This window comes from Chiloscyllium plagiosum, unplaced genomic scaffold, assembly GCF_037043375.1.
Source record: "Chiloscyllium plagiosum isolate Xiang-an unplaced genomic scaffold, Cpla_swu_hap1 HiC_scaffold_11, whole genome shotgun sequence".
NCBI classification, from domain to species: domain Eukaryota; kingdom Metazoa; phylum Chordata; class Chondrichthyes; order Orectolobiformes; family Hemiscylliidae; genus Chiloscyllium; species Chiloscyllium plagiosum.
In genome coordinates, this window is record NW_028270149.1 from 84,349,686 (window position 1) to 84,375,240 (window position 25,555).

Consider the following 25,555-nt stretch of genomic DNA (forward strand, 5'->3'; position numbering starts at 1 on the left):
GCACTGTGAGAATATCAATGTCATATCACAGTGAGCATATCAATGTCTTATCACAGTGAGAATATCAATGTCATACCACAGTGAGAATATTATTGTAACAACACAGTGAGAATATCAATGTCGTACCACAGTGAGAATATTATTGTAACAACACAGTGAGCATATCAATGTCTTATCACAGTGAGAATATTATTGTAACAGCACAGTGAGAATATCAATGTCGTACACAGTGAGAATATTATTGTAACAACAGTGAGAATATCAATGTCACACCACAGTGAGAATATTATTGTAACAATATAGTGGGAATATCAATGTCGTACTACTGTGAGAATATTATTGTAACAGCACAGTGAGAGTATCAATGTCGTACACAGTGAGAATATCATTGTAACAACACAGTGAGAATATCAATGCCGTACACAGTGAGAATATTATTGTAACAACACAGTGAGAATATCAATGTCGTACTACTGTGAGAATATTATTGTAACAGCACTGTGAGAATATCAATGTCGTACCACAGTGAGAATATTATTGAAACAACTCAGTGAGAATATCAATGTCGTACTACATTGAGAATATTATTGTAACAGCCCAGTGAGAATATCAATGTCGTACCACAGTGAGAATATTATTGTCACAACACAGTGAGAATATCAATGTCGTACCACAGTGAGAATGTTATTGTAACAACACAGTGAGAATATCAATGTCGTACTACAGTGAGAATATTATTGTAACAGCACAGTGAGAATATCAATGTCATACCACAGTGAGAATATTATTGTAACAACACAGTGAGAATATCAATGTCGTACCACAGTGAGAATATTATTGTAACAGCACAGTGAGAATATCAATGTCATACCACAGTGAGAATATTATTGTAACAGCACAGTGAGAATATCAATGTCATACCACAGTGAGAATATTATTGTAACAACACAGTGAGAATATCAATGTCGTACCACAGTGAGAATATCAATGCCTTATCACAGTGAGAATATTATTGTAACAACACAGTGAGAATATCAATGTCATACCACAGTGAGAATATTATAGTAAGAACACAGTGAGAATATCAATGTCATACCACAGTGAGAATATTATTATAACAACACAGTGAGAATATCAATGTCACATCACAGTGAGAATATTATTGTAACAGCACAGTGAGAATATCAATGTCGTACCACAGTGAGAATATTATTATAACAGCACAGTGAGAATATCAATGTCGTACCACAGTGAGAATATTATTGTAACAGCACAGTGAGAATATCAATGTCGTACCGCAGTGAGAATATTATTGTAACAGCACAGTGAGAATATCAATGTCGTACTACAGTGAGAATATTATTGTAACAGCACAGTGAGAATATCAATGTCATACCACAGTGAGAATATTATTGTAACAACACAGTGAGAATATCAATGTCGTACTACAGTGAGAATATTATTGTAACAACACAGTGAGAATATCAATGTCGTACTACAGTGAGAATATTATTGTAACAACACAGTGAGAATATCAATGTCGTACTACAGTGAGAATATTATTGTAACAGCACAGTGAGAATATCAATGTCATACCACAGTGAGAATATTATTGTAACAGCACAGTGAGAATATCAATGTCGTACCACAGTGAGAATATTATTGTAACAGCACAGTGAGAATATCAATGATGGACCACAGTGAGAATATTATTCTAACAACACAGTGAGAATATCAATGTCGTACCACAGTGAGAATATCAATGCCTTATCACAGTGAGAATATTATTGTAACAACACAGTGAGAATATCAATGTCATACCACAGTGAGAATATTATAGTAAGAACACAGTGAGAATATCAATGTCATACCACAGTGAGAATATTATTATAACAACACAGTGAGAATATCAATGTCACATCACAGTGAGAATATTATTGTAACAGCACAGTGAGAATATCAATGTCGTACCACAGTGAGAATATTATTATAACAACACAGTGAGAATATCAATGTCACATCACAGTGAGAATATTATTGTAACAGCACAGTGAGAATATCAATGTCATACCACAGTGAGAATACTATTGTAACAACACAGTGAGAATATCAATGTCGTACCACAGTGAGAATATTATTATAACAACACAGTGAGAATATCAATGTCACATCACAGTGAGAATATTATTGTAACAGCACAGTGAGAATATCAATGTCATACCACAGTGAGAATATTATTGTAACAACTCAGTGAGAATATCAATGTCGTACCACAGTGAGAATATTATTGTAACAACACAGTGAGAATATCAATGTCATACCACAGTGAGAATATTATTGTAACAACACAGTGAGAATATCAATGTCGTACCACAGTGAGAATATTATTGTAACAGCACAGTGAGAATATCAATGTCGTACCACAGTGAGAATATTATTGTAACACAGTGAGAATATCAATGTCGTACCACAGTGAGAATATTATTGTAACAACACAGTGAGAATATCAATGTCATACCACAGTGAGAATATTATTGTAACAACACAGTGAGAATATCAATGTCGTACCACAGTGAGAATATTATTGTAACAGCACAGTGAGAATATCAATGTCATACCACAGTGAGAATATAATTTTAACAACACAGTGAGGATATCAATGTCATACCACAGTGAGAATATTATTGTAACAACACAGTGAGAATATCAATGTCGTACCACAGTGAGAATATTATTGTAACAACACAGTGAGGATATCAATGTCGTACCACAGTGAGAATATTATTGTAACAGCACAGTGAGAATATCAATGTCGTACCACAGTGAGAATATTATTGTAACAACACAGTGAGAATATCAATGTCATATCACAGTGAGAATATTATTGTAACAACAGTGAGAATATCAATGTCGTACCACAGTGAGAATATTATTGTAACAACACAGTGAGAATATCAATGTCGTACCACAGTGAGAATATTATTGTAACAACACAGTGAGAATATCAATGTCATACCACAGTGAGAATATTATTGTAACAACACAGTGAGAATATCAATGTCGTACCACAGTGAGAATATTATTGTAACAGCACTGTGAGAATATCAATGTTATATCACAGTGAGAATATTATTGTAACAGCACAGTGAGAATATCAATGTCGTACCACAGTGAGAATATTATTGTAACAACACAGTGAGGATATCAATGTCGTACCACAGTGAGAATATTATTGTAACAACACAGTGAGAATATCAATGTCGTACCACAGTGAGAATATTATTGTAACAGCACTGTGAGAATATCAATGTTATATCACAGTGAGATTATTATTGTAACAACACAGTGAGAATATCAATGTCGTACCACAGTGAGATTATTATTGTAACAACACAGTGAGAATATCAATGTCGTACCACAGTGAGAATATTATTGTAACAACACAGTGAGAATATCAATGTCATACCACAATGAGATTATTATTGTAACAACACAGTGAGAATATCAATGTCGTACCACACTGTGAATATTATTGTAACAGCACAGTGAGAATATCAATGCAATACCACAGAGATTATCAAAGTAATAGCACAAGAGAATATCAATGTAACAGCATCAAAAATAGCTATGTAATATGACAGAGAATATCGATGCAATATCCCAGAGAATCTCAATGTTATACCACAGAGGAACATCAGTGTAATAGCAGAGAGAGAGAGCATAGAACATTACAGCAGAGTACAGGAACTTTGGCCTTCAATGTTGCGCTGACCTGTGAAACCAATCTGAAGCCCATCTAACCTACACTATTCCATTCTTGTTCATATGCCTATCTAATGATCATTTAAATGCCTGTGAAGTTGGCGAGTCTTCAACTGCTGCAGGCAGTGCATTCCATGCCTCTCCTTCTCTCTGAGTAAGAAACGACTTCTGACATCTGTCCTATGCCTATCACCCCTCAACTTGAAGCTACACCCCCTTTGTGCTAACCATCACCAACCTAGGAAAAAGGCTCTCCCTGTCCACCCGATCTAACCCTCTGATTATCGCATATGTCTCAATTAAGCCTTCTTCTCTCTAACGAAAACAGCCTCAAGTCATAGAGTCACAGCCCTCAACTTTCCTCGTAAGATCTTTCTCATAAGAGAGAATATCAATGTAATAACACAGGGAGAATATCATTGCTGTTATCAATGTCTACTGCTGTTTGTTAACTATATCAATGATTCGGATGAGAATGTACAAGGCATGATTAGTAAGTTTGCAGATTACACTAAAATTGGCAGTATCGTGGACAGTAAGGAAGTTTGTCAGAAATTTCAGCAGGAGCTTGATCAGCTAAGGAAGTGGGCCAAGAAATGGCAAATGGAGTTTAATACAGATAAATCACACACTCCAGAGAACATCAGCACCAGATTTAGTTTGACCAGTCGAAATCAGGGTAGTATCCACTTTCTAACATCCTGGTGTTCCCAAATCAGATTTTAAACTAGTATGTGGATATAGACATTTAAGAACTGTTAAAGTTATTCAGGATATTAGAGGGGAAGACAGGTTTTGTAAAGTTGTATATATATCTATATATTTGAAAAGGGAGGCAAGAGAGGAGGGGGTACTGGCATTTTTGATTAGAGATAAGATTATGACTGTACTTAGGGAAGATATTCCAGGGAATACACCCAATAAAGTTATTTGGGTGGAACTGAGAAATAAGAAAGGGATGACCACCTTATTGTGACTGTACTATAGACCCCCCAATAGTCAGCAGAAATTGAGACTACAAATTTGTAAGGAGATCTCAGTAAAAAATTAAAGGGTGGTTTTCATAGGGGATTTTAACTTTCGAACATAGACCGGGACTGCCATATCATTAAAGGCTTGGATGGAGACAAATTTGTTAAGTGTATACACGAAAGTTTTCTGAATCACTATATCAATGTATCTACTAGAAAAAGTGCAAAATTTGATCTCCTCTTGGGAAATAAGGCAGGGCAGGTGACTGAGTGGGCACTTTTGGGACAGTGACCATAATTCTATACATTTTAAAATAGTGATGGAAAAGGGTAGACCGGATCTAAAAGTTAAAGTTCTAAATTGGAGGAAGGACAATTTTGATGGTATTGGGCAAGATCTTTCAAAAGCTGATTGGGGGTGGATGTTTGCAGGCAAAGGGATGGTTGGAAAATGGGAAGCCTTCAAAAATGAGATTATAAGAGTCCAGAGACAGTATGTTCGGGTAAAGGGCAAGGCTGGTAAGTGTAGGGAATGCTGGATGACTAGAGAAATTGAAGTTTTGGTTAAGAGTAAGAAGGAAGCATAAGTCAAGAATAGACAGGAGAGATTGAGTGAACCCTTAGAAGAGTATAAAGGCAGTAGGAGTATACTTAAGAGAGAAAACAGGAGGGCAAAAAAGGGGACATGAGAGCTTTGGCAAATAGGGTTAAGGAGAATCCAAAGGGATTTTAAAAATACATTAAGGACAAAAGGGTAACTAGGGAGAAAATAGGGCCCCTTAAAGGTCAGCAAAGCCACCTATATGTGGAACCGCAGGAGATGGGTAGATGCTAAATGAGAATTTTGCATGTGTTTACTGTGGAGAAGTATATGGAAAACAGAGAACATGGGGAAATAAATAGCAACATCTTGAAAAATGTCCATATTACAGAAGAGAGGTTCTGGATGTCTTAAAAAACATAAAGGTGAATAAATCCCCAGGACCAGATTAGGTGTACTTTAGACCTCGATGGGAAGCTAGGAAAGTGATCTCTGAGCCTCTTGCTGAGATATTTGGATTATCAATAGCCATAAGTGAGGTGCCAGAAGACTGGAGGTTGGCTAATGTGTTGCCACCATTTAAGATATGTGGTAAGGAAAAGCCAGGGAACTATAGACTGGTGAGCTTCACGTCAGTAGTGGGAAGGTTGTTGGAGGGAATCCTGAGGGACAGGTTTACATGTATTTGGAAAAGCAAGGACTGACTGGGATAGTTAAAATGGCTTGGTGCGTAAGAAATCGTGTCTCACTTACTTGGTTAAGTTTTTTGAAGAAGTAACAAAGAGGACCGATGAGGGCAGGGCGGTGGACGTGATCTATATGGACTTCAGTAAGGTGTTCCACAAGGTTCTACATGGTACACTAGTTAGCAAGGTTAGATCTTGTGTACATAGGAAGTATAGTTATCTCAGAGTACAGTGGGTTCTTGATCAGATGGCCCAATGGAGTTTAATCTGGATAAATGTGAGGTACTGCATTTTGGAAAGGCAAATCAGGGCAAAACTTATAAACTTAATGGTGAGATCCTGGAAAGTGTTGCTGGACAAAGAGACTTTGGAGTGTAGGTTCATAGTTCCTTGAAGGTACAGTCAGAGGTGAATAAGATAGTGAGGAAGACATTTGGTATGCTTCCCTTTATTATTCAGTGTATTGAGTATAGGAGTTGGTAGATCATGTTGCAGCTGTACAGGATATTTTTTAGGCCAATTTTGGATTACTGCATGCATTTTCATCTTCCTGCTATAGGAAGGATGTTGTGAAACTTGAAAAGGTTCATAAAAAGATTTCCAAGGATGTTACCAGGGTTGGAGGGTTTAAGCTGTAGGGAAAGGCTGAATAGGCAGAGATATTTTTCCTGGAGCATCAGATGCTGAGGGGCAACCTTAAAGAAGTTTATAAAATAATGAGAGGCATGGATAGGGCAAATAGACAAGATCTTTTCCCTGGTGTTGGGGAGTTTAACATGAGAGGGGAAAGACTGAAATGGGATCTAAGAAGCAATGATTTTATGCGGAGGGTAGTGCATGTATGGAACGAGTTGCCAGAGGAAGTGATGGAGGCTGGTACAATTCCAACATTTAAAAGGCATCTGGAGGGGTATATGAATAGCAAGGGTTTAGAGAGATGTGTGCCAAGTGCTGGTAAATGGGACTAGATTAATTTAGGATACCTAGAGGGCATGGGCGAGTCAGACCAACAGATCTGTTTCCGTGTTGTACATCTGTGACTCTATGCAAGTGTGAGGTCTTGCATTTTGGAAAATCAAATCAAGGTAGAGTTTCATGGCCTTAAGGAGTGTAATGAAACAGAGGGATCTTGGAGTTCAGGTGCACGGTTCTCTGAAAGTGGACCCACAGCTAGACAGGGCAGTGAGGAAGGCTTTTGGCACAGTGACCTTCATCAATTAGGGCATTGAGTATAGAAGTTGGGAAGTTATGTTGTAGTTATACAGGGCATTGGTGAGGCTGCACTTGGAGTATTGTGTTCAGTTTTGGTCACCTTGTTATAGGAAGGATGTTATTAAACTGGAAAGAGTGCAGAAGAAATTTACAAGGATGTTGCCATGACTCCATGGTCTGAGCTATAGGGAGAGGTTGGACAAGCTAGGACTTTTTCTTTCGAGCATACGAGACTAAGGGGGGATCTTATAGAAAAGTGTCTAAGATCATGAGAGGCCTGGATAGGGTGAATGCATTCAGTCTTTTTAGGATTGGGAAATTGAGGACGAGAGGCATCAGTTTAAGGTTAGAGGGGGAAGAATAAAAGGGGACCTGAGGGGCAGCTTTTTTACACAGAGAGTGGTGCGCATATGGAATGAGCTGCCAGTGGAATTGATTGAGGTGGGTACATTACCAATATTTAAAAGGCATTTGGACAAATACATGGATAGGAAAGGTTTAAAAAGATATGGGCAAGATTAGAGTGGTGCTAGAAAAGCACAGCAGGTCAGGCAACATCCTGACATTTTGTATGGAGATCAAAGATGACCAAGGTCCGAAGGGACTCAAAGTACAAAGATCTGGGCAATTGAGGAAAAAACACACCAAATGCCATCCTCATCCTGATGGCCACCTTTGTGTGTGGCTGCATCAAGCTGTGCATGGATCCCCGGTACGCAAACACAAAGCGTCACTATGTACTGAGGTTCTACGTGTCCCTGGTGTTGCGAAGGATGGGCCTGGCCATGGAACGCTCCGAGTAGTTGGACCGTTCTGTATCACCTGTCCTTCGTGGAGAAGTTTATGAAGAAAAACACCTTTGACCACAAGTCCATCAGGAAGTAGTCATCACGTAGTGTCCTTGAGACCCTTCAGGAAAAGGAGAGGGCGGATCCTATTGAGCGGTTCCCTGAGCAGACTGTCAAAGTCATTTGGCAGAATGCCTCATCGCCAGAACTTTCCAACAAGCACCAAGACATGGCTTGGATAGCGGTGAGAAGGGCTCTGCTTGTGAGATCCTTTATGCACGCCAGGACTATCTGCCGCACCGCACGCTGCCCTCGAAGCGGCTGCGGGAGGGACAAGACTGTCACACACCTCCTTCTGGAATGTGCCTACGCAGAAGAGGTCTGGAGAGGAATGCAGTGGTGTTTGTCGAGGTTCGTCCCGAGCAGCGCTGTGATGCGGGACTCCGTGCTCTACGGCCTGTTCCCCGGGACGCACACCGAGACGAACATCAACTGTGCCTAGAGAATCATCAACTCGGTGAAAGATGCTCTTTGGTATGTCCAAAACCTGTTGATCTTCCAGCTGAAGGAGTTGAACCTGACTGAGTGTTGCAGACTGGCACATTCCAAGGTCCAGGACTACGTGTTGAGGGAAGCGCTAAAGCTTGAGGCAGCTGCCACCAAGGCGCAGTGGGGAAAGACCACCATGTAACGTCTGCCTACCTAAGAACAGAGGGCCCACACAGTAAGTGGGGTCCACTGATGCCTCAGCTAAACATATGGATAGTAAACGTACAGACCTGTATATAAGGATGATTACTCGATCTCTGTATGCAAAGAAATGGAATGTTTATGCAAGTACAACATGACCAATTGTACTGATCATCAAAATATTTTATGAATAAAGTATATTTTTGAAATTAAAAAAAATCTATAACTTGGAATATCCATATAATTAGACAGAGAATCTCAATGTAGTAGCATAGAGAGAATGTTAATGTAACAGCAAAGAGAGAATATGACTGTGACAGCACAGCGAAAATGTCAATGTAACAGCACAGACAGAATGTCAATGTAATAGTACTGAGGCGATATCAATGTAATAGCACAGTGAGAATATCAATGTAATAGAACAGAGAATATTTAAATAATAGGACAGAGAATATCAATGTAATAGCACACGGAGAATATCAATGCCCACCTCAGCACACCATTGACACCTCCACATCACGGCTACCAATGTAATAGCATAGGGAGTATATCAATGTAATAGCATAGGGAGAAAATCAATATAATAGCATAGGGAGTATATCAATGTAATGGCAGAGAGAGAAAATCAATATAATAGCATAGGGAGTATATCAATGTAATAGCATAGGGAGGAGAAAGTGAGGTCTGCAGATGCTGGAGATCAGAGCTGGAAATGTGTTGCTGGAAAAGCGCAGCAGGTCAGGCAGCATCCAGGGAACAGGAGAATCGACGTTTCGGGCATAAGCCCTTCTTCCTGAAGAAGGGCTTATGCCCGAAACGTCGATTCTCCTGTTCCCTGGATGCTGCCTGACCTGCTGCGCTTTTCCAGCAACACATTTCCAGCTAATAGCATAGGGAGTATATCAATGTAATATCAGAGAGAGAAAATCAATATAATAGCATAGGGAGTATATCAATGTAATAGCATAGGGAGTATATCAATTTGTTGCACGAATCAAAGACAGATTTGTTTCTTTTTTTCTTCAATCTGCTGCCTTGTGGAGTTTTGACGTCTGGGGGAGGAGACTGAAGTAATGTGGAAGATCTCAAGTGTAGATAAAGACCTGAAACGTCCTACGCCTCACTGACGTTGCCCGGTGATGAAAGTTTGGAAGCATTCTTCCGGCTCTGTACAGGGGACTATCCGCGCCAGCTGACAGCGGAGCGCTCTGGCCGCAGTGTGGGATCTGTCCGTCCCCTGCCCTGGATGAGGGGCCGGGGGGGAAAACAGTACACCGAGCCCGGCGTGAGGAGAGTCCCAGGGTCCTGGGGAAGGGACAGAGATGCGGTGGTTGGGTCTCACGTTGGTTCAGTGCCTGCTGAGTGCCTCCGTGGTCATTGAGGGCAGTCTCTGCTGTACCTGGGCAGGTAAGTTGCCGCTCTGCCCCTCTTCTCCCGCCCCTTGTTCCCGCTTCCCTTTTATCATCAAACCCCTTCCTCCAGCTTTCTCTTGAGCCTTGGTTTTCTTCTTGTTTGTTTTATGTTTTAAAGTGATTGAAAAACATTACTGGCATCCTGCACCAGATTTCTATTTTGTTTGGGAGGAGTGCCACATGTTGAGCTTCGGCCCAGGGGAACCTCCAGATGGTCGGCAGTGTGCCGAGCCCCTGTTTCATTTGCATAGCGCCTGGCGCTCTCCAGCAGCCAGTACGGACGCTCAGCAACGTGCAGAAAGACTGCCATCTCCATAATCACAGTGCCTTCCAGAGCACTCCAGAGGCCAGTGTAGTAGTGTAGTCACTATTTTAATGTTCTCACCTCAGTGTGTCCTCAGAACTAAGGGACTTCTAAACTTAGGGGCTGCCCCTTTAGCCCAGAGATAAGGCGTCTTTTCCCTCCTTTGCAGCCACATTCGGCGTACTCCGTACAGTTCTGGTTGCCCGGTATAGGAAGGATGTTACTCAACTGGAAAGGGGGCAAAACAAAAAATGTGCGAGGATGTTACCGATTCTGTTTGAATCATAAGGGGAGGCTGGGACTTTTTTTTCTGTGGAGCGTAGGAGGCTAGGGGGTGACTTTATAGAGATTTATAAAATCGTGACGGGCATAGATAAAGTAAATAGCCACAGTCAGGGTGGGGAGTCCAAAACTAGATATCATATAGGTTAAAAATCACACAACACCAGGTTATAGTCCAACAGGTTTATTTGGAAGCCCTAGCTTTCAGAGCGCTGCCCCTTCATCAGGTGGTTGTGGCTTAATGTGCCTGAGGGAAAGATTTAGGAAGAGCAGGAGGGTAAACTTTTTCACAGAGGGTGGTTTGTGTGTGGAATGAACTGCTGGAGGAAGTGGTTGTTGCAGGTACAGTTACAAAATTTAAAAGACTTTGGATAAGTACATAGATGGGAAAGGTTTGGAGGGATAAGGGCCAAATGCAGGCAAGCGGGAATAGTTAAGTTTGGGAACATGGTTAGCGTGGATCCATTGGAATGAAGTTAAAAAGTTTAACTTTATCCACCCCAGTCCAACACAGGCTCCTCCACATCATAGTTGGAATAAAGGTTTTGTTTCCGTGCTGTATGACTCTCTGAATCCTGGTTTGCATGGATGAGATGGGCCGAAGGGTCTCTTTCCACATTATTTAACTCTATGACTCTTGGAAAGCCTTGAGACTTTGGAACTCTGCCTCAGGCAGTGATCTGGAGTCAGTAGTTTTTTTTTAAGGTTGGAGATTGCTTCCCTTCCCTAACAAGAACCATGATGTTATTGAATGGTGGAGCAGACTTAAAGGGCTGGATGGTATTCTACTGCAGGTTGTGACTTTGCTCACTGAGCTGGTGGGTTTGTTCTCAGACGTTTCGTCACCATGCAGGTAACGTCATCAGTGAGCCTCCGGTGAAGTGCTGGTGTTCTGCCCCACTTGCTATTTATATCTGTTGTGGTGGGCAATATCATTTCCAGTTGTTTCTGAGAGTAAATGGGGTCCAGATTGATATGTTTGTTAATGGAGTTCAGGTTTAAATGCCACGCCTCTAGGAATTCCTGTGTATGTCTTTGTTTAGCCTGTCTCAGGATGGATGTATTGTCCTAATCGAACTGGTGTCCGTCTTTGTCTGTGTGTATGGATACCAGTGATAGTTGGTCATGTCCTTTAGTGGCTAGTTGGTGCTCATGTATCCTGGTGGCTAGTTTCATGCCTGTCTGTCCAATGTAATGTTTGTTGCAGCATTCTATTGCTCCTAATTCATCAGCTCATAATATAGAAAATATGGTAGCTAATTTGATGCCATGATGCCATTTGATGAAAAATATCAGTTAGGTCTTTTAAATAGTGCCATCTGCTTGATCAAAGAACCCTGATTTAAAATCCCTCATCTCCGATTGCAACACTTCCCAATTCTGACTTAAGCCTCAGCTTTTCTCTGAGATACTTCTGTATTTCCAATGATTTTTGTAGGTTGAGGTTGTGGCGAGATTCTCATTGTCTTTAAATTGATATAATCTGGAATGAAATGTCCGTTGCTGAATGTATTGTGAAACATTTGAACTAACAAAATGAGTGTTAAAGGGCATTAACTCATTAGTGCAGCCCTGATAACCCTTCTATGAGGAGAGATTGAGTAGATGTGGTCTGGATTCATTGGTGTTTAGAACGATGACAGGAGACCATATTGAAGTGTGCAAGATTCTTAATGCTGGGATAGATTTGGAAGTGTTGTTTCCACATCTGGGAGAGACTAAGGTCAGAGGGCATAATCTCAGAATAAGGGTCTGTCCATTCAAGACAGATGAGGTATTTCTTCTCACAGAGACAGTGAACCTTTACCACTAAGGGCTGTCAGTCTGGATTGTTAAGTATATTCAAGGTTGAAGTAGACAGGTTTTTAAGCAGTATGGGAATTAAGGGATTTTAGGGAAAAGGTAGGAAAGTGGAATTGAGAATTTAACAGGTCATCCATGATCGCATTGAATGGAGCAGAAGATTCAGTGGGCTGAACGTCTACTACTACTCCTCTGTTTTCTGGTCTTATGGAAATGGATTTTTTTGATTGAGTCATTGAAAAGCAGACAATTCTTAGATAGGCTAGATACTGAGAGACTGTTTCCACTGACAAGAGAGCTTCACTACAGGTCAAAGTCCTGGTTTAAGGACTGAAAGCACTTTAGGACTGAGATGAGGAGACCTTTTTTTCTTCACTCAAACCTCTGAATCTTTGGAATTTATTACCCCAGAAAGCTGTGGGTGCCCAAGCATTGAATATATTCAAATGAGATCAATTGATTTTGGATGAGAAGGGAATTGAGGCAAGATGGAGTTGAGGTGAAGAGTGAGCCTTGATCTTGTTGAATAAGCGGGTCAAACGGCCAACTCGCAAGATGTACAGACAATCGGTGGCTATTTAGCCCATCGAGTTTGTTCTGCCATTCAATGAGGTCATGGCTGATCTGATAATCCTTAATCTCTCATTCCTACTCCTGTTTCATTTTCTTATATCATAGCTAGCTGCTGGGTAACATTTTTTCTTTAGCTGTACAACAGTAAAGGAGAGCAGCTGACCTGTTCTCACTTGTCTTCTGTTTTGTAGTCTGCGAACAAGTCCAGGCTCCAAAGATATATTGAACCACAAATCCATATGAAAGCGCTCTTTAAGAGGACAGCGCTAGGTCCACTCAGTTGCATTTTGCAGGTCCTACATGTCTCAATCTTCCTCTTCAGTCTGACTCAGTCCCAGTGTTAGAATGATTGATTGATTGATTGTATAGTCTGGGCCTGAACTTGTCTTATTTATCACTCCGTTTCATGAAACCTGCTAGATGGGTGGTGTAATGCCTAACATTCTGCCCCAATTAGACTCCAGCCCATCGCCAGCACTCAGAGAGCTATCTGCCATGCCTGTCTAAGAGTCGAGTTTAAACTTGTCACTTTCAGGCTGAAGGGAGGGACTGTGGGAAGCTAGTTCCAAGTCATTAGCTCACTCCGCACAGAGTTTACCCTCGCATAACTAAGGCAGCATGGATATCCATTTCATTACTCAGCAGATTCAATAGAAATGGAATGATAATTTTTTTGCCAGTTTTAAAGTTTGGACTTTAATCCAAGGCCTCAACCCTCGCTCTCTCTTTAATCTTCTCATGACTCATGGCCCTCAGGAGAAATCTTGAATTCTACTCCAAGTCTGACCAATGAAACATTTCCAGTTTTAGCAGCTGGATTCTGTTTTCTCAGTAATTTGCATCGCTTCCTAAGTACATTTCTTGAAACGTTTGTCTTCGACCAAGTTTTTAGACGTCTGATCTGATATTCTTTTGTATGTTATATTTTGTTTGCGAATTATCCCATGTGATACTTTGGAATGTTTAATTGTGGCGTAGCTGCGACATAAGCACAAACTGTTGTTGACAAAGGAGGTTTATGAGAATAATTTGTTCATTATCATGATCATATTGAAAGGCCTACTCCTGTGCCAATATTTGTGTTAGAAGTGTAAAGGTGAAATTGGTGGACAGCTATCACTGGGTTCCCTACTTAAACAATTTACATGTTCACAATTTTTATACAGATTTCTTGTAGGTGTTGACTTTTTTTTTGTGCCCATGTAATAGAATAACCAGAGTAATTTGACTTGATACACAATAGATTTAGGACGTTTAAAATATGTGCTTTGTTCTGTACATATGTTCTGTAGTTAAGGAATGTAAAAGGGGAGGTGGTGAACTAGTGGTATTATCGTGGAACTGTTAATTCTAGGCAATATTCTGGGGACCTGGGTTTAAATCTAAACATTATGACACAGACAGGGAACACAGGGGGCTAACACCTTCAACATATTATCTGGCTGACACCAATTGTTACAATTAACCTGAGAATGTCACTTCTAAAAAATGGTTTTGTGATTTACATATGAAAGAAGTGAAACTATCATGGTATTCTACCAGATGAAAGACTCAACAAACAATCAAGATATTTTTCAATATATAATTTCAGTTACATCACGGTGTAAACTTTTGCTATAAATTCTGTGCCTTACAATTGTGTCCTCCACAACCACCTGATGAAGGAGCTGCACTCTGAAAGCTAGTGCTTCCAATTAAACCTGTTGGACAATAACCTGGTGTTGTGTGATTTTTAACTGAAGAGGGAGTAAGTCTGCCAACTTTCCATACTTTATTGGAACCTTTCTGAAGAAAACATGGGGTGCCCATTCCATCTGTAAATAATGATCAGAGGTTTTAATACGGACAGGATAAGTGCTATCTGTGTTCTTGTTCATATCAAGAAGTAACTCCATGCATACAGTGCTGTACATAATCTCGGAGCTGCCAACAAAGTGTTGACTTTAATGGATTTATAATAACATTGTAATAAGATAAATTATAATGATTTTAGTTTGTACTGAAGGAAATAGTGGAGGCCAACTTATACTCCACAAGGCTCTACAAACAACAGTGTGCTCATTAGTATCATTGAATGGTGACAAAACAGTAAGAGGCCCATGTTGGCTGTCTATGAGAACAACTCAGCTAGTCCCAAAGTCCACTGCCCTTTCCTTACTATCCTCATGATGGAAAGGATTGTAATGTTGCCAACTCTGTTAGGTATATTATATCAGTGACTTTCTGACCTAATGGACACAGAATTATCTGCAGCTTACTTCTCCTTGCAAAGTACTATAGCTGGCCTCAGACTTTTACCAACTCCCTTTTGAAAGATTTGATTGAACTTGCCTCCCTTTCTCTCTCAGGCAATGCCTTCAAAATTCTAACCATTTGCTGCATGAAAAGGTTTGACCCCCATGTCACAATTGGTTACTCTGTCAGTCACCTCGTTTCCTTGTCTTCTGATTCTTCCTTGCAGCTCCTCTCTTTAGACCCTGGTGAATTTGAAGACTTCTATTGAATCTACTCCCAACCTTCCCTTCTCTTAGCCGAATAACCCCAACTTCTCCAACCTCTCCAGTTGGCTGGAGTTCCTCATTCCTCAAATCATTCATTTTCAGGATTTCCTCAAAGGTTCTCACATCCTTCCTAAAGAGTGGCACCTGGAAATGAACTCCTCTAATCCAACTGATAGCAAACCAGGGTTTTTCAAAGGTCCTTCTTAGCATTCTGGATTTTTACTCTGTGTTTCTGTTTATAAAGCCCACAATATCAGTCCTGCCATTTTTTAGGCTTGGTCTTTGTTGTTGCTACAACACCACATTCTAATATTTATTTCCAGCTCTTCTAGCTTATTTCCCACACTCCATATTCAGGAATGCACAGTACCAATAACTTAGACACAGCCGACATAACACCTGAATAGATCTAACTCTTGTACTTTGTCTCAGCAAATCCTTCATCATGCTACATCCTTGTCTCTCAGCCATCTTCCAATTTAGTTTAAACACGTTCCAAAAACACTAGAAAACCAGCCCAGGAGAACATTGATTCCCAGCTCTGTTCTGGTGAAGTCATTTTGAATATAATACCAATGTCTTAAGAACTTAAAATCCTCTTTCCTGCATCAACTTTCCAGACATGTATTGACCTGCCTGTCCTCCTACTTCCTGAACACACTAGCATACTACTGGATCTAAACCAGAGAGATTACCATCTTTAAGGTTCTGTATGCACATTTCTTTATAATCCTTTGCAGTCTGCTGACCGGACCCCATCCCGCTTACTCCCTGTATCCTTAGTACTGACATGGGCCACAATATCTGACTCTTCACCCTCAAAGTGCTCTGCAGCTGCTCAGTCACTTTCTTGACCCTAGCACCAAATTGGCAACACATTATCCAGGGGTTACAAATAAGGTTGCACAAATGCTCCACTGTTGCCCTAACTTTGAATTCTTTATTCCCATTATACAATCCTCCTCTACTCCATAATCTCCCCCAAACCATGCAGTTAACCCAGTCATGGATAAGGAGTCTTGGTGTAGGCTGCTGTCCCCAGGTGACACATTACACTCATCGATACAGAATGGAATACTGGTTGGAGGGTGAGCTGCACTGTGGGGACTCCTGCACTATTATACCAGCCTGGTCCTTCTGGACTGTCTGATGGGATTTAGCAATTCACCACCTCCAGGGCTAGGGCCCTGGAGGAATGTTGTTAAGAGAGAGAGAGAGACCTAGATGAGAGAGACCTGCATCGAGGGATGCAGGTACATAGTTCTTTGAAAGTGTCATTACAGATAGACAGGGTAGTGAACAAGCCATTTAGCCTGGTTGTCTTCATTGGTCAGAGCACTGAGTACAGAAGTTGGGATGTCCTGTTATAGAAGAAAGTGTGCACTGCAGATGCTGGAGATCAAGAGCTGAAAATGTGTTGCTGGAAAAGCGCAGCTTCAGGAATCATTCCTGAAGAAGGGCTCATGCCCGAAACGTCGATTCTCCTGCTCCTTGGATACTGCCTGACCTGCTGCGCTTTTCCTGCAACACATGTCCTGTTATAGCTCAAGAAGACACATCTGAAACACTGCATATAATTCCAGATGCCCTGCTATAGGAAGGATGTTATTAAAGTAGAAAGGGTGCAGAAATGATTTACGAGGATGTTGCCAAGACTGTTTGAGTTATAGGGAGAGGCTAGGTAGGCTGGGACCTTTACCCCTGAAGTGTAGGAGGCTGAGGTTTATAAAATCATGAGGGGCACAGATAAGACAAATAGCCAAGTTCTTTTTCCCAGAGGAGAGGAGTCCAAAACTAGCGGGCTTAAGTTGAAGGTGTGAGGATAAAGATTTAAAAGCGACCTAAGGGGCATCTTTTCCAAACTGGGTGTTGTGTGGATGGAGCAAGCTGCCAGAGAAAGGCAGGTTCAGTTACAACATTCAAAAGACATTTGGGTAGGTATTTGGATAGGAAAGGTTGAGAGGAGATATGGGCCAAATGCAGGCAAATTGAACTAGTTTGCTTTAGGAAAATTGACCGGCATGGACGAGTTGGACTGAAGTGCCTGTTTCAATACTGTACAATGCTATGGTTCTATGGCTGTCTGCCTGTTCATGTTTCAGCTGCAGGATGACTACACTGATAAACAGGGTTTCTATAAAACTCTTAACCTGGATAAACTGGAGTTAATCCAATTGTTACTTAATTTCTAAAACCCACAGCTGGTCCTGCTCCAGCTGACATTGTTTACTGCACATATGGAGGCCTGGGACATAAGAAATAATAATCAGTATTTTTAGAGTAGATTTGGTTGAGGGAGAAATGTGGTCTGTCAACCAGCCAAAGTGTCATTGCTCTCCTTCAAACTAATGCAGTTATTGCAAATACTGTAGTCTCATCCGCTGAGAGAGTAGATGAGGCCCTGGTTGTAACATCCCAATATTGACAACAGAGTGCTCACTCAGTATATGCTGGTGTGTCAGCCTAGATTTTGTGTTCAAATCTTTGGAGATTGTGTTAGCACAAGGCTAGATTACTATCATTGAATCTGACATCTCACTGACACAAAGTTGAGTTACTATTGTTACCATTCCCAAGACAAGTAATGGATGATTCATGGATCCTCTTTGCTGCTGACTGTGATTCACTAACTGCGACTTCAGTATCTTGAGATCTGGGTGTGAACACAAATTGTTCAATGCTCATTTTGATTCCATTTCAGAGACTCTCCCTCCCCCGACAGATTTGTCCGTGACTTTGAAGGGAATCGGTTTTGTTAATTCCACCTGGACCTGGAAACAGCCAAGTTATTTAGAAAACTCCTCCAGCATAATCATCAAGTTTGAAAGCATGTTTAAGTATGATGGTGCTGAGTGGGACGTAAGTTGAAATGTTTGTTATCGTTCTTCCCCAGTGTTTGGTGTGTTGTAGCTGGGATCTGCCTAAGGGCAGGTTCTCTGCTCATTTTGTCTTGTCTCATTAGTTTGCACTTGGCTGTAGGAGCCTTGCCTTTTCAATTTCAAGTCTTCTAACCTCATCATTCTTTCTCCCTCTTAGTCTATATCCCTCTAATTTTCCATCTATCACCTCCCTCAGCAAATTCCCAAGTCTTGGGTGAAGCCAGTCAGCCTGTGCCCTTTGCTTTATGATGTTCACTAATGATCTTCCCTCCTTCGCAATTCTCAAAACTTCTTGGAGTTAAGTAACATGGAAAACTTGTTATATTTGTACAGGGTGAGGCTCCACCTGGAGTATAATATACAAGTTTAGTTCTTTTGCTTTTAGAAAAGGATGTACTGGCACTAAAGAGATCCATGAAGCTGATTCTTGGAGTGAAGGGATTGTTCTCACAATCACTCATACTGACCCACTCCATCCTTCTGCAGAACCACTTTTCACTACTTCCAACACTGTGGCTACTCACTTTTCTCAAGGTGTGCCATATTCTTGCATTTTGATATCCTTTTCCAGATCACATGGTGGATTTGGATGAAAAATCTCCTCCCGCCTAATAGATTGCATCCCACCAGAATTGCCCTTAGTGTGGTATCCAAAGAGACCAAATGTTCACATTACAGCTTGGTAAACCAGATACAGTCTAAAAGAAAACATTCTTCTGATATTGAGTGTTGAACTTGCCTTTCCCAGTTCTAGACCAGCGCCCTCCGCTGCTGCCATATTGGAGCGTGTTATCCCAGGCTTTACTATTGCTTACTAGTATTTTTCTCAGTATCTCCTATGACTTCATAAGGAGTCCTATCAGACATCCCTTGATGAAAGTTGAGTCATTCTGACTTCTCCACTTGCTTGCCTGTAGCTCTCTCCATCTGTTACCTAAAAGGCCTATGTTGATGGAAGAGCAATTGAGTTCATGTTCTTAGAACATAAGAATGAGATAGAGTAGGCCATTTTGCCCCTCCAGACCTGCTCTGCATTCAACAAAATTTCCCCCAAGGCCTCAAATGTTCTGTCATGCCAGCTACTTAGCCCTCAAGTACTCACTACTTCAAAAATCTTAACTCCCTCCTCTTTCAATAGTTCTAGTGATCTAGTCACCACAAGCCTCTGTGATGGAGCACTCCACACATGCACTGCTGTCTGGTAAAGAAAGTACTTCATCTCTCAGCTTGAAATTATGTCTCATTATTCTGTAGCTCTCTCCTTTAGTTTGAGATTCCCCCACTAATGGAAACATCTTGTCAACATCTCACCTATTAAGCCCCCTGAGAATCATATGTTTTGATCACTCCTCAATATTCTAAATGGACCTAACCCATTTTAGCAGTTCTTTGTAAGTCAATCCCTTCACTCCAAGAATCAGCTTCATGGATCTCTTTAGTGCCAGTACATCCTTTTCTAAAAACGAAAGAACTAAACCTGTATATTATACTCCAGGTGGAGCCTCACCCTGTACAAATATAACAAGTTTTCCCTGTTACTTAACTCCAAGGCCCAAGCAATAAAGGCCAACATTCCATTTGCCTTTGTGATTACTTGCTGCACCCACATGAGCATTGTACACAAAAACATTCATATCTCTCAGCTGCACTTCATTTCTTAACTGCCACTCTCCATTTGAAAACTGTCTGCCCTTCTCCCTTTCTTCCTACTCAAAGGACATGACCTCACACTTTCCTGCATTAAACTCTGTCCGCCAATTTTTTGCTCCATCTCTTTCCCTTGCAGAATCCCTAAGTCTTCATCACAACATGCTCTCCCCTATTTTTACACCTAACTTCTAATGTACTTCTCAAATCAGTGAAATTTGTTGATATCAAGGGGCAAACACCAGGCATCGCAACGTTATTCAATAGTTAAATATAGAGTTAAACAGAATTAATGTTTCAAGTCCAAAATGACTCCTTTTCAGAATGTTCATATTGGATTTGAAAGATTAACTCTGTTTCTCTTTCTACCAGCACTTCTGAATTTGTCCAGAATTTTCTGTTCTTGATTACATAAGCCTATGTATAGCAAACTTCAAGATAGTCTGGTTAACCCCTATCCTTATAATGGGCACAACGCATTATTTGTGGTGAGCAGACTTGCACCCACTACTCCAGGTATGTTCTAACCTGTACTTTGTGCAGCTTCTGTGTGTTTTATAAGGAGGCTTGAACCTAAAGCAGGTTGTAATCCCGAGAATTGTTAATATGTTGTTTTATTTAGGAAAGACAAAGAAAGCCTTTTCTGACCCGTGAAGATAAGGTGATTCTTAACCGAGGAATCACTTTCAGAGTGAAGGCATTGGTGATAACTGAAAGCTGTGCATGTCAACAAAGCAACTGGACTGAGAAATATATCCCTCCTCCAGAAGGTAAAGCAAAGTTTATATTTGATTACTTATCAGACTTAATTCATGCTTAAAATAGTTATCATTTCTTGGCCACATACTTTTTAAATGTTTCTAACATGACGAACAGCAAGCGGATTTATATTAACAGTTTTGTATATGGCTGGTCTCTGTTTTTTCTGTCTGTCATTGGATGAGGCTGTTGATGGGAAGCTAGCATTTGTTGTGTGTTCCTCATTGCCCTGGATTTGAATGGTTCAGTGAGCCCTTTGAGAGGACAGTTGAAAGTCATTGCTGTGTGTCATAGTATCCCTACAGTATCGTAGAATCCCTACAGTGTGGTAACAGGTTCTTCAGCCCAACAAGTCCATACCAACCCTCCGAAGAGTTACCCATCCAGACTCATTCCCCTATTATCCTACATTTCCCCTGACTAATGCACCTAACCCACACATCTCTGAATACTATGGGCAATTTAGCATGGCCAATTCACCTAACCTGCACATCTTTTGGATTGTGGGAGGAAACCCACTCGGACATGGGGAGAATGTGCAAACTCCACCCAGTTAGTCGCCCTAGACTGGAATTGAACCGGGTTCCTGGTGCTGTGAGGCAGCAGTGCTAGCCACTGAGCCAACGTGCCACCCAAACCGTGGGCCTGGATTACCAGCCCAGTGATGCTAAGTGGCCTGACGTCCAAGAGACGCAAGCTTGACAGGATATGACAGCCAACTGGTTTTGTCGGAGGCATCCATGGCCTACCCTCTCCCTGTTTCTGTAGTGTCCTCCAGACTTAGAATCCTGTGGGGTATCTCTTCTAATTCTGGTTTGCTGGACATTCCCAACTTTAATCATTCCCCATTGGTGGCTGGGTCTTCAGCAATTCCTTCACAAAATCTCTCCACCTCTCACTCTTCCTTTTTGAGATCTTCTGAAGCACCTACATCTTTGACTGTTGTCACTCTTTAGTAACCTACGCTCTTTATATGGTTCAGTGTGGGCGGCACGGTGGCACAGTGGTTAGCACTGCTGCCTCACAGCGCCAGAGACCCGGGTTCAATTCCCGCCTCAGGCGACTGACTGTGTGGAGTTTGCACGTCATCCCTGTGTCTGCGTGGGTTTCCTCCGGGTGCTCCGGTTTCCTCCCACAGTCCAAAGATGTGCAGGTCAGGTGAATTGGCCATGCTAAATTGCCCGTAGTGTTAGGTAAGGGATAAATGTAGGGGTATGGGTGGGTTGCGCTTCGGTGGAGCGGTGTGGACTTGTTGGGCCGAAGGGCCTGTTTCCACACTGTAATGTAATCTAATCAGTGTCATTTGTGATTTGCCTGCACTTCTGTGACACACCTTAGGATATTTTACGATGTTAAAGATACTTTATGAATACAATTCCCTGTTATTCAATGTTTATGTGAACCTGAAGCATGAAAGGCATAAGTTACTGGGATCAATTGTTCTGAGGAATAAAAATAATTCCTCAACTCTGGCCAAAGCGCTGAGCTAGCACCTGTGGCCTTTCCTTTTCAATGTGATGAATATCCATGATTTAATATAATTGACATTTGGAAATTGGTTTGAAAGTGAAAGAGCCACGTATGTCTTTGTTTTGCTTTCTATTTCTAGACATTGTGTGTTAGGAAGGGAAGAACATTTTTTTTAGTTTCGTTTTTGTGTTCTGTTGGTGGCAGAAGCCTGTTCTGGAACTCTGAACAAGTGCATGTTCATGTTTTTTTTTTGAAAACTCTTGAGGTGAATAGTTCAGTGCATTAGGAACAAAGGTAGAAGAGAATTTAAAAATGCAGCGTTGTCTCATGATTCTGGGAGACAGAGACAGCATTATGATAATTTATAAATCAAGCATGCAGGTTTCTTTCAGAGAGAAGCAGATAATTCTGGAAAACAGTCTGTAAAAGCAGCAATTTTCTCCCCAGGGCAGAAGAAAAGAATTGCTGAATGGCTCAGATATCAGTAAGAAAAGTTCCAGAAATGGAGGAGTTGTCAAAGAGGGAAGCATCCTACAAGGTTGTTAAATGCAGTGGTTTAAGGAACACACCAAGAAATCCTCAAACGTCCAACTATTCTAATCACATTTTACAGCACTTGGCCCCTTGTGTACTATGGCATTTCAAGTGTTCATCTTAACAATTCTTAAATGCCTTGAGGATTCTTGCCTTTACTAATCTTTTAGACAGTATGTTCCAAATACTCACAAACCTCCGAATGATTTTCTTCCTTCAAATCTCCTCTAAACCTCCTGTTGGCCTGAAATCTGTGCTCTCTGCTTACTGATCCCTCTATGAAGAGGAGAAGTTCACCTTATCTACCCTACCTACGGTTCTCAGAATAATGTAAACATCCATCAGATCTGGCTCCAGTCTTCTCCAATCCAAGGAAAACAACCCAGTCTATCTCATCTCTATTAATATCTAAGATCCTCCAGCCCAGGAAGCATCCTGGTGAATCACTACTGTACCAAGTACAATCATTTCCTTCTGTGGAGACTGGAACTGTGAACACTTTTTTCAGGGATGGCCTTACCGTCGTTATATATAGCTCCATCATAATCTCTTTGCTCTTGTATTCAATGCCTTGATTAGTAAGGTGCAGCAGGTCAGGCAGCGTCCAAGGAACAGGATTCTCCTGCTCCTTGGATGCTGCCTGACCTGCGCTTTTCCAGCGATTCTCCTGCTCCTTGGATGCTGCCTGACCTGCTGCGCTTTTCCAGCGATTCTCCTGCTCCTTGGATGCTGCCTGACCTGCTGCGCTTTTCCAGCAACACATTTTCAGCTCTGATCTCCAGCATCTGCAGTCCTCACTTTCTCCTTGATTAGTAAGGGTAAGTATCCTAGCTGTCTTAATTACCTTATCTACCTGTTGTGCTGCCTTCAAGGATCTGTAGATACAAACCCAAAGGTCCCTCTGATGTTTTGTGCTTACCTAGAGTCCAACCATTCAATATGAACTTTCTTGCCTTGTTAGTCCTCCCAAAATACACCGACTCACATTTTCCAGGATTAACTTCTACTTGCCATCTATGTAGATTAGATTACTTACAGTGTGGAAACAGGCCCTTTGGCCCAACAAGTCCACACCAACCCTCCGAAGAGAACAGAATCCCTATAATGCAGAAAGAGGCCATTTGACCCATCAAGTCTGCACCAACCCTGTAAGACCCTCTACTTACATTATTCCATCCAGACCTAGGCCCTGACTCTATTCCCCATAACCTTCCAATCCACCTAACATCTTTAGACTGCCTGAGGGACCCCACACAGACAGTCACCTGAGGCTGGAATTGAACCCGGGTCCCTGGACTGTGAGGCAGAAAGGCAAACCACTGAGTCATGGAGTCATCCTGAATCTAAAACTTTCCTCCTCACTATTTACCACATCATCAATGTTCATGTCATCTGTGAACTTATGTATTTAGTAATTGACCACTTGCAATTGGCAAAAAATAAAGGTCATGATTGATCAAGCCAGGTTTTCCTTTGCGGTTCTGCTTTGTCCAGTATCACCACCAGTAGAGATGATAACAATGACTTGAATTATGCCTTTGGAGTCTCACTGCCCTGAGTCTGTGCATTTAACTGTGAAGTGAAAGTTCATCGTAGTGCATTTAGTGTTGAAGCCAACCTTATCAAGATGGCAATAGCTGTGGTTCAACGGGTAACGGTTCTGTCTTGCAATCAAGTCAACACATAATAATCCAGGCTGACACCGCCAGTAAATTAACAGCTGAGGGAGTGCTGTCTTCTAGACAAGATGTTAAACTGAAGTTATCTTATGAGGAGAAGGCATAATATGCACTTATTTGAGAGGGGATGAGCATCCTCTGTTATAATCTTCCACCAACACATGAAAACAGATCATCTCATAATGTCAGGGCCGATTGTGGGACCTTGCTTTGTGCAAATTGCCCGCCATATTTCCTGAACTCCAAAAAGTCATTACATTTCAATCAGCACATTATTCATTAGAACGTAAATTGGGACTTTGCCACAATGGGCTGGCATTGCATAATTGTGAAACTTTATCCCCAAATATTCAATCCAAATGGCAATGTTGTTTCACGTTCGCTTGCCCATTACTGTTTATGAGATGAGGGCTCTGCAGTTCCCTAGTTTATTTTATTGTTATTGGCTCGCTTCCAGACAATGGGGCGTCCCCCATCTACACTGACTTCCTCTTGGTGACCCTTAGAATTTCATGGGTTTTGCCCCTACGCCATTTATTGCTGTGAGGCTTATCTGTGAAAGCACACATACAGTATTGGAATTCTTCCAAATCAATGTACCAAAAAAAGCAGGTCTGCTATAACCTGAAAGTTGTGCTCTTGTGTGACCTTGTAGCTCAGATGGAGGCCATTCTGCCTGTGCTGGCAGTTTGAAAAAGATATCCAATATGCTCTGCTTCTTTAGTCTTTATGGAGTTTTTTTTCACAATTTTTATTCAATTCCCTTGTAAAACTTATTATTGAACCTGCTTTTGCCAATTTTCATGCAATGGATTCTAGATCGTAACATCCTGCATAAACATTAGACTTGCATCCCTTTTGTTTTGTCTAGCTTCACTAATACACTTGCTAGCGGATTCCATTTCTCCTTCATTACTCTTATCAAAAGTTTCAGCATCTCTAATAGACCTTCCCTTAGCCCTCGCCTTGAAGGAAAACTAGTACATATTCTCTTATCTCTCCATTTAGCTGACCTCTAGCAAGGCTGGTTTCCTTCTTATAAATCACTCTGCACCCTCTGTC

General features: G+C 41.3%; 1 protein-coding gene across 1 annotated transcript in view; it reads left to right on the top strand.

Moving 5' to 3' along the window:
- The first annotated feature begins 9,811 nt into the window (after nt 1-9,811).
- The window catches only part of LOC122557067 (interleukin-13 receptor subunit alpha-1-like), a 29,474-nt gene continuing 13,730 nt past the window's right edge, over nt 9,812-25,555 (top strand). The window contains exons 1-3 of the mRNA XM_043704338.2: nt 9,812-10,057; nt 18,227-18,384; nt 20,674-20,821. Coding sequence (XP_043560273.2) covers nt 9,973-10,057; nt 18,227-18,384; nt 20,674-20,821 — 391 coding nt within the window. The 5' untranslated portion in view covers nt 9,812-9,972. The remainder of the gene's footprint in view (nt 10,058-18,226; nt 18,385-20,673; nt 20,822-25,555) is intronic.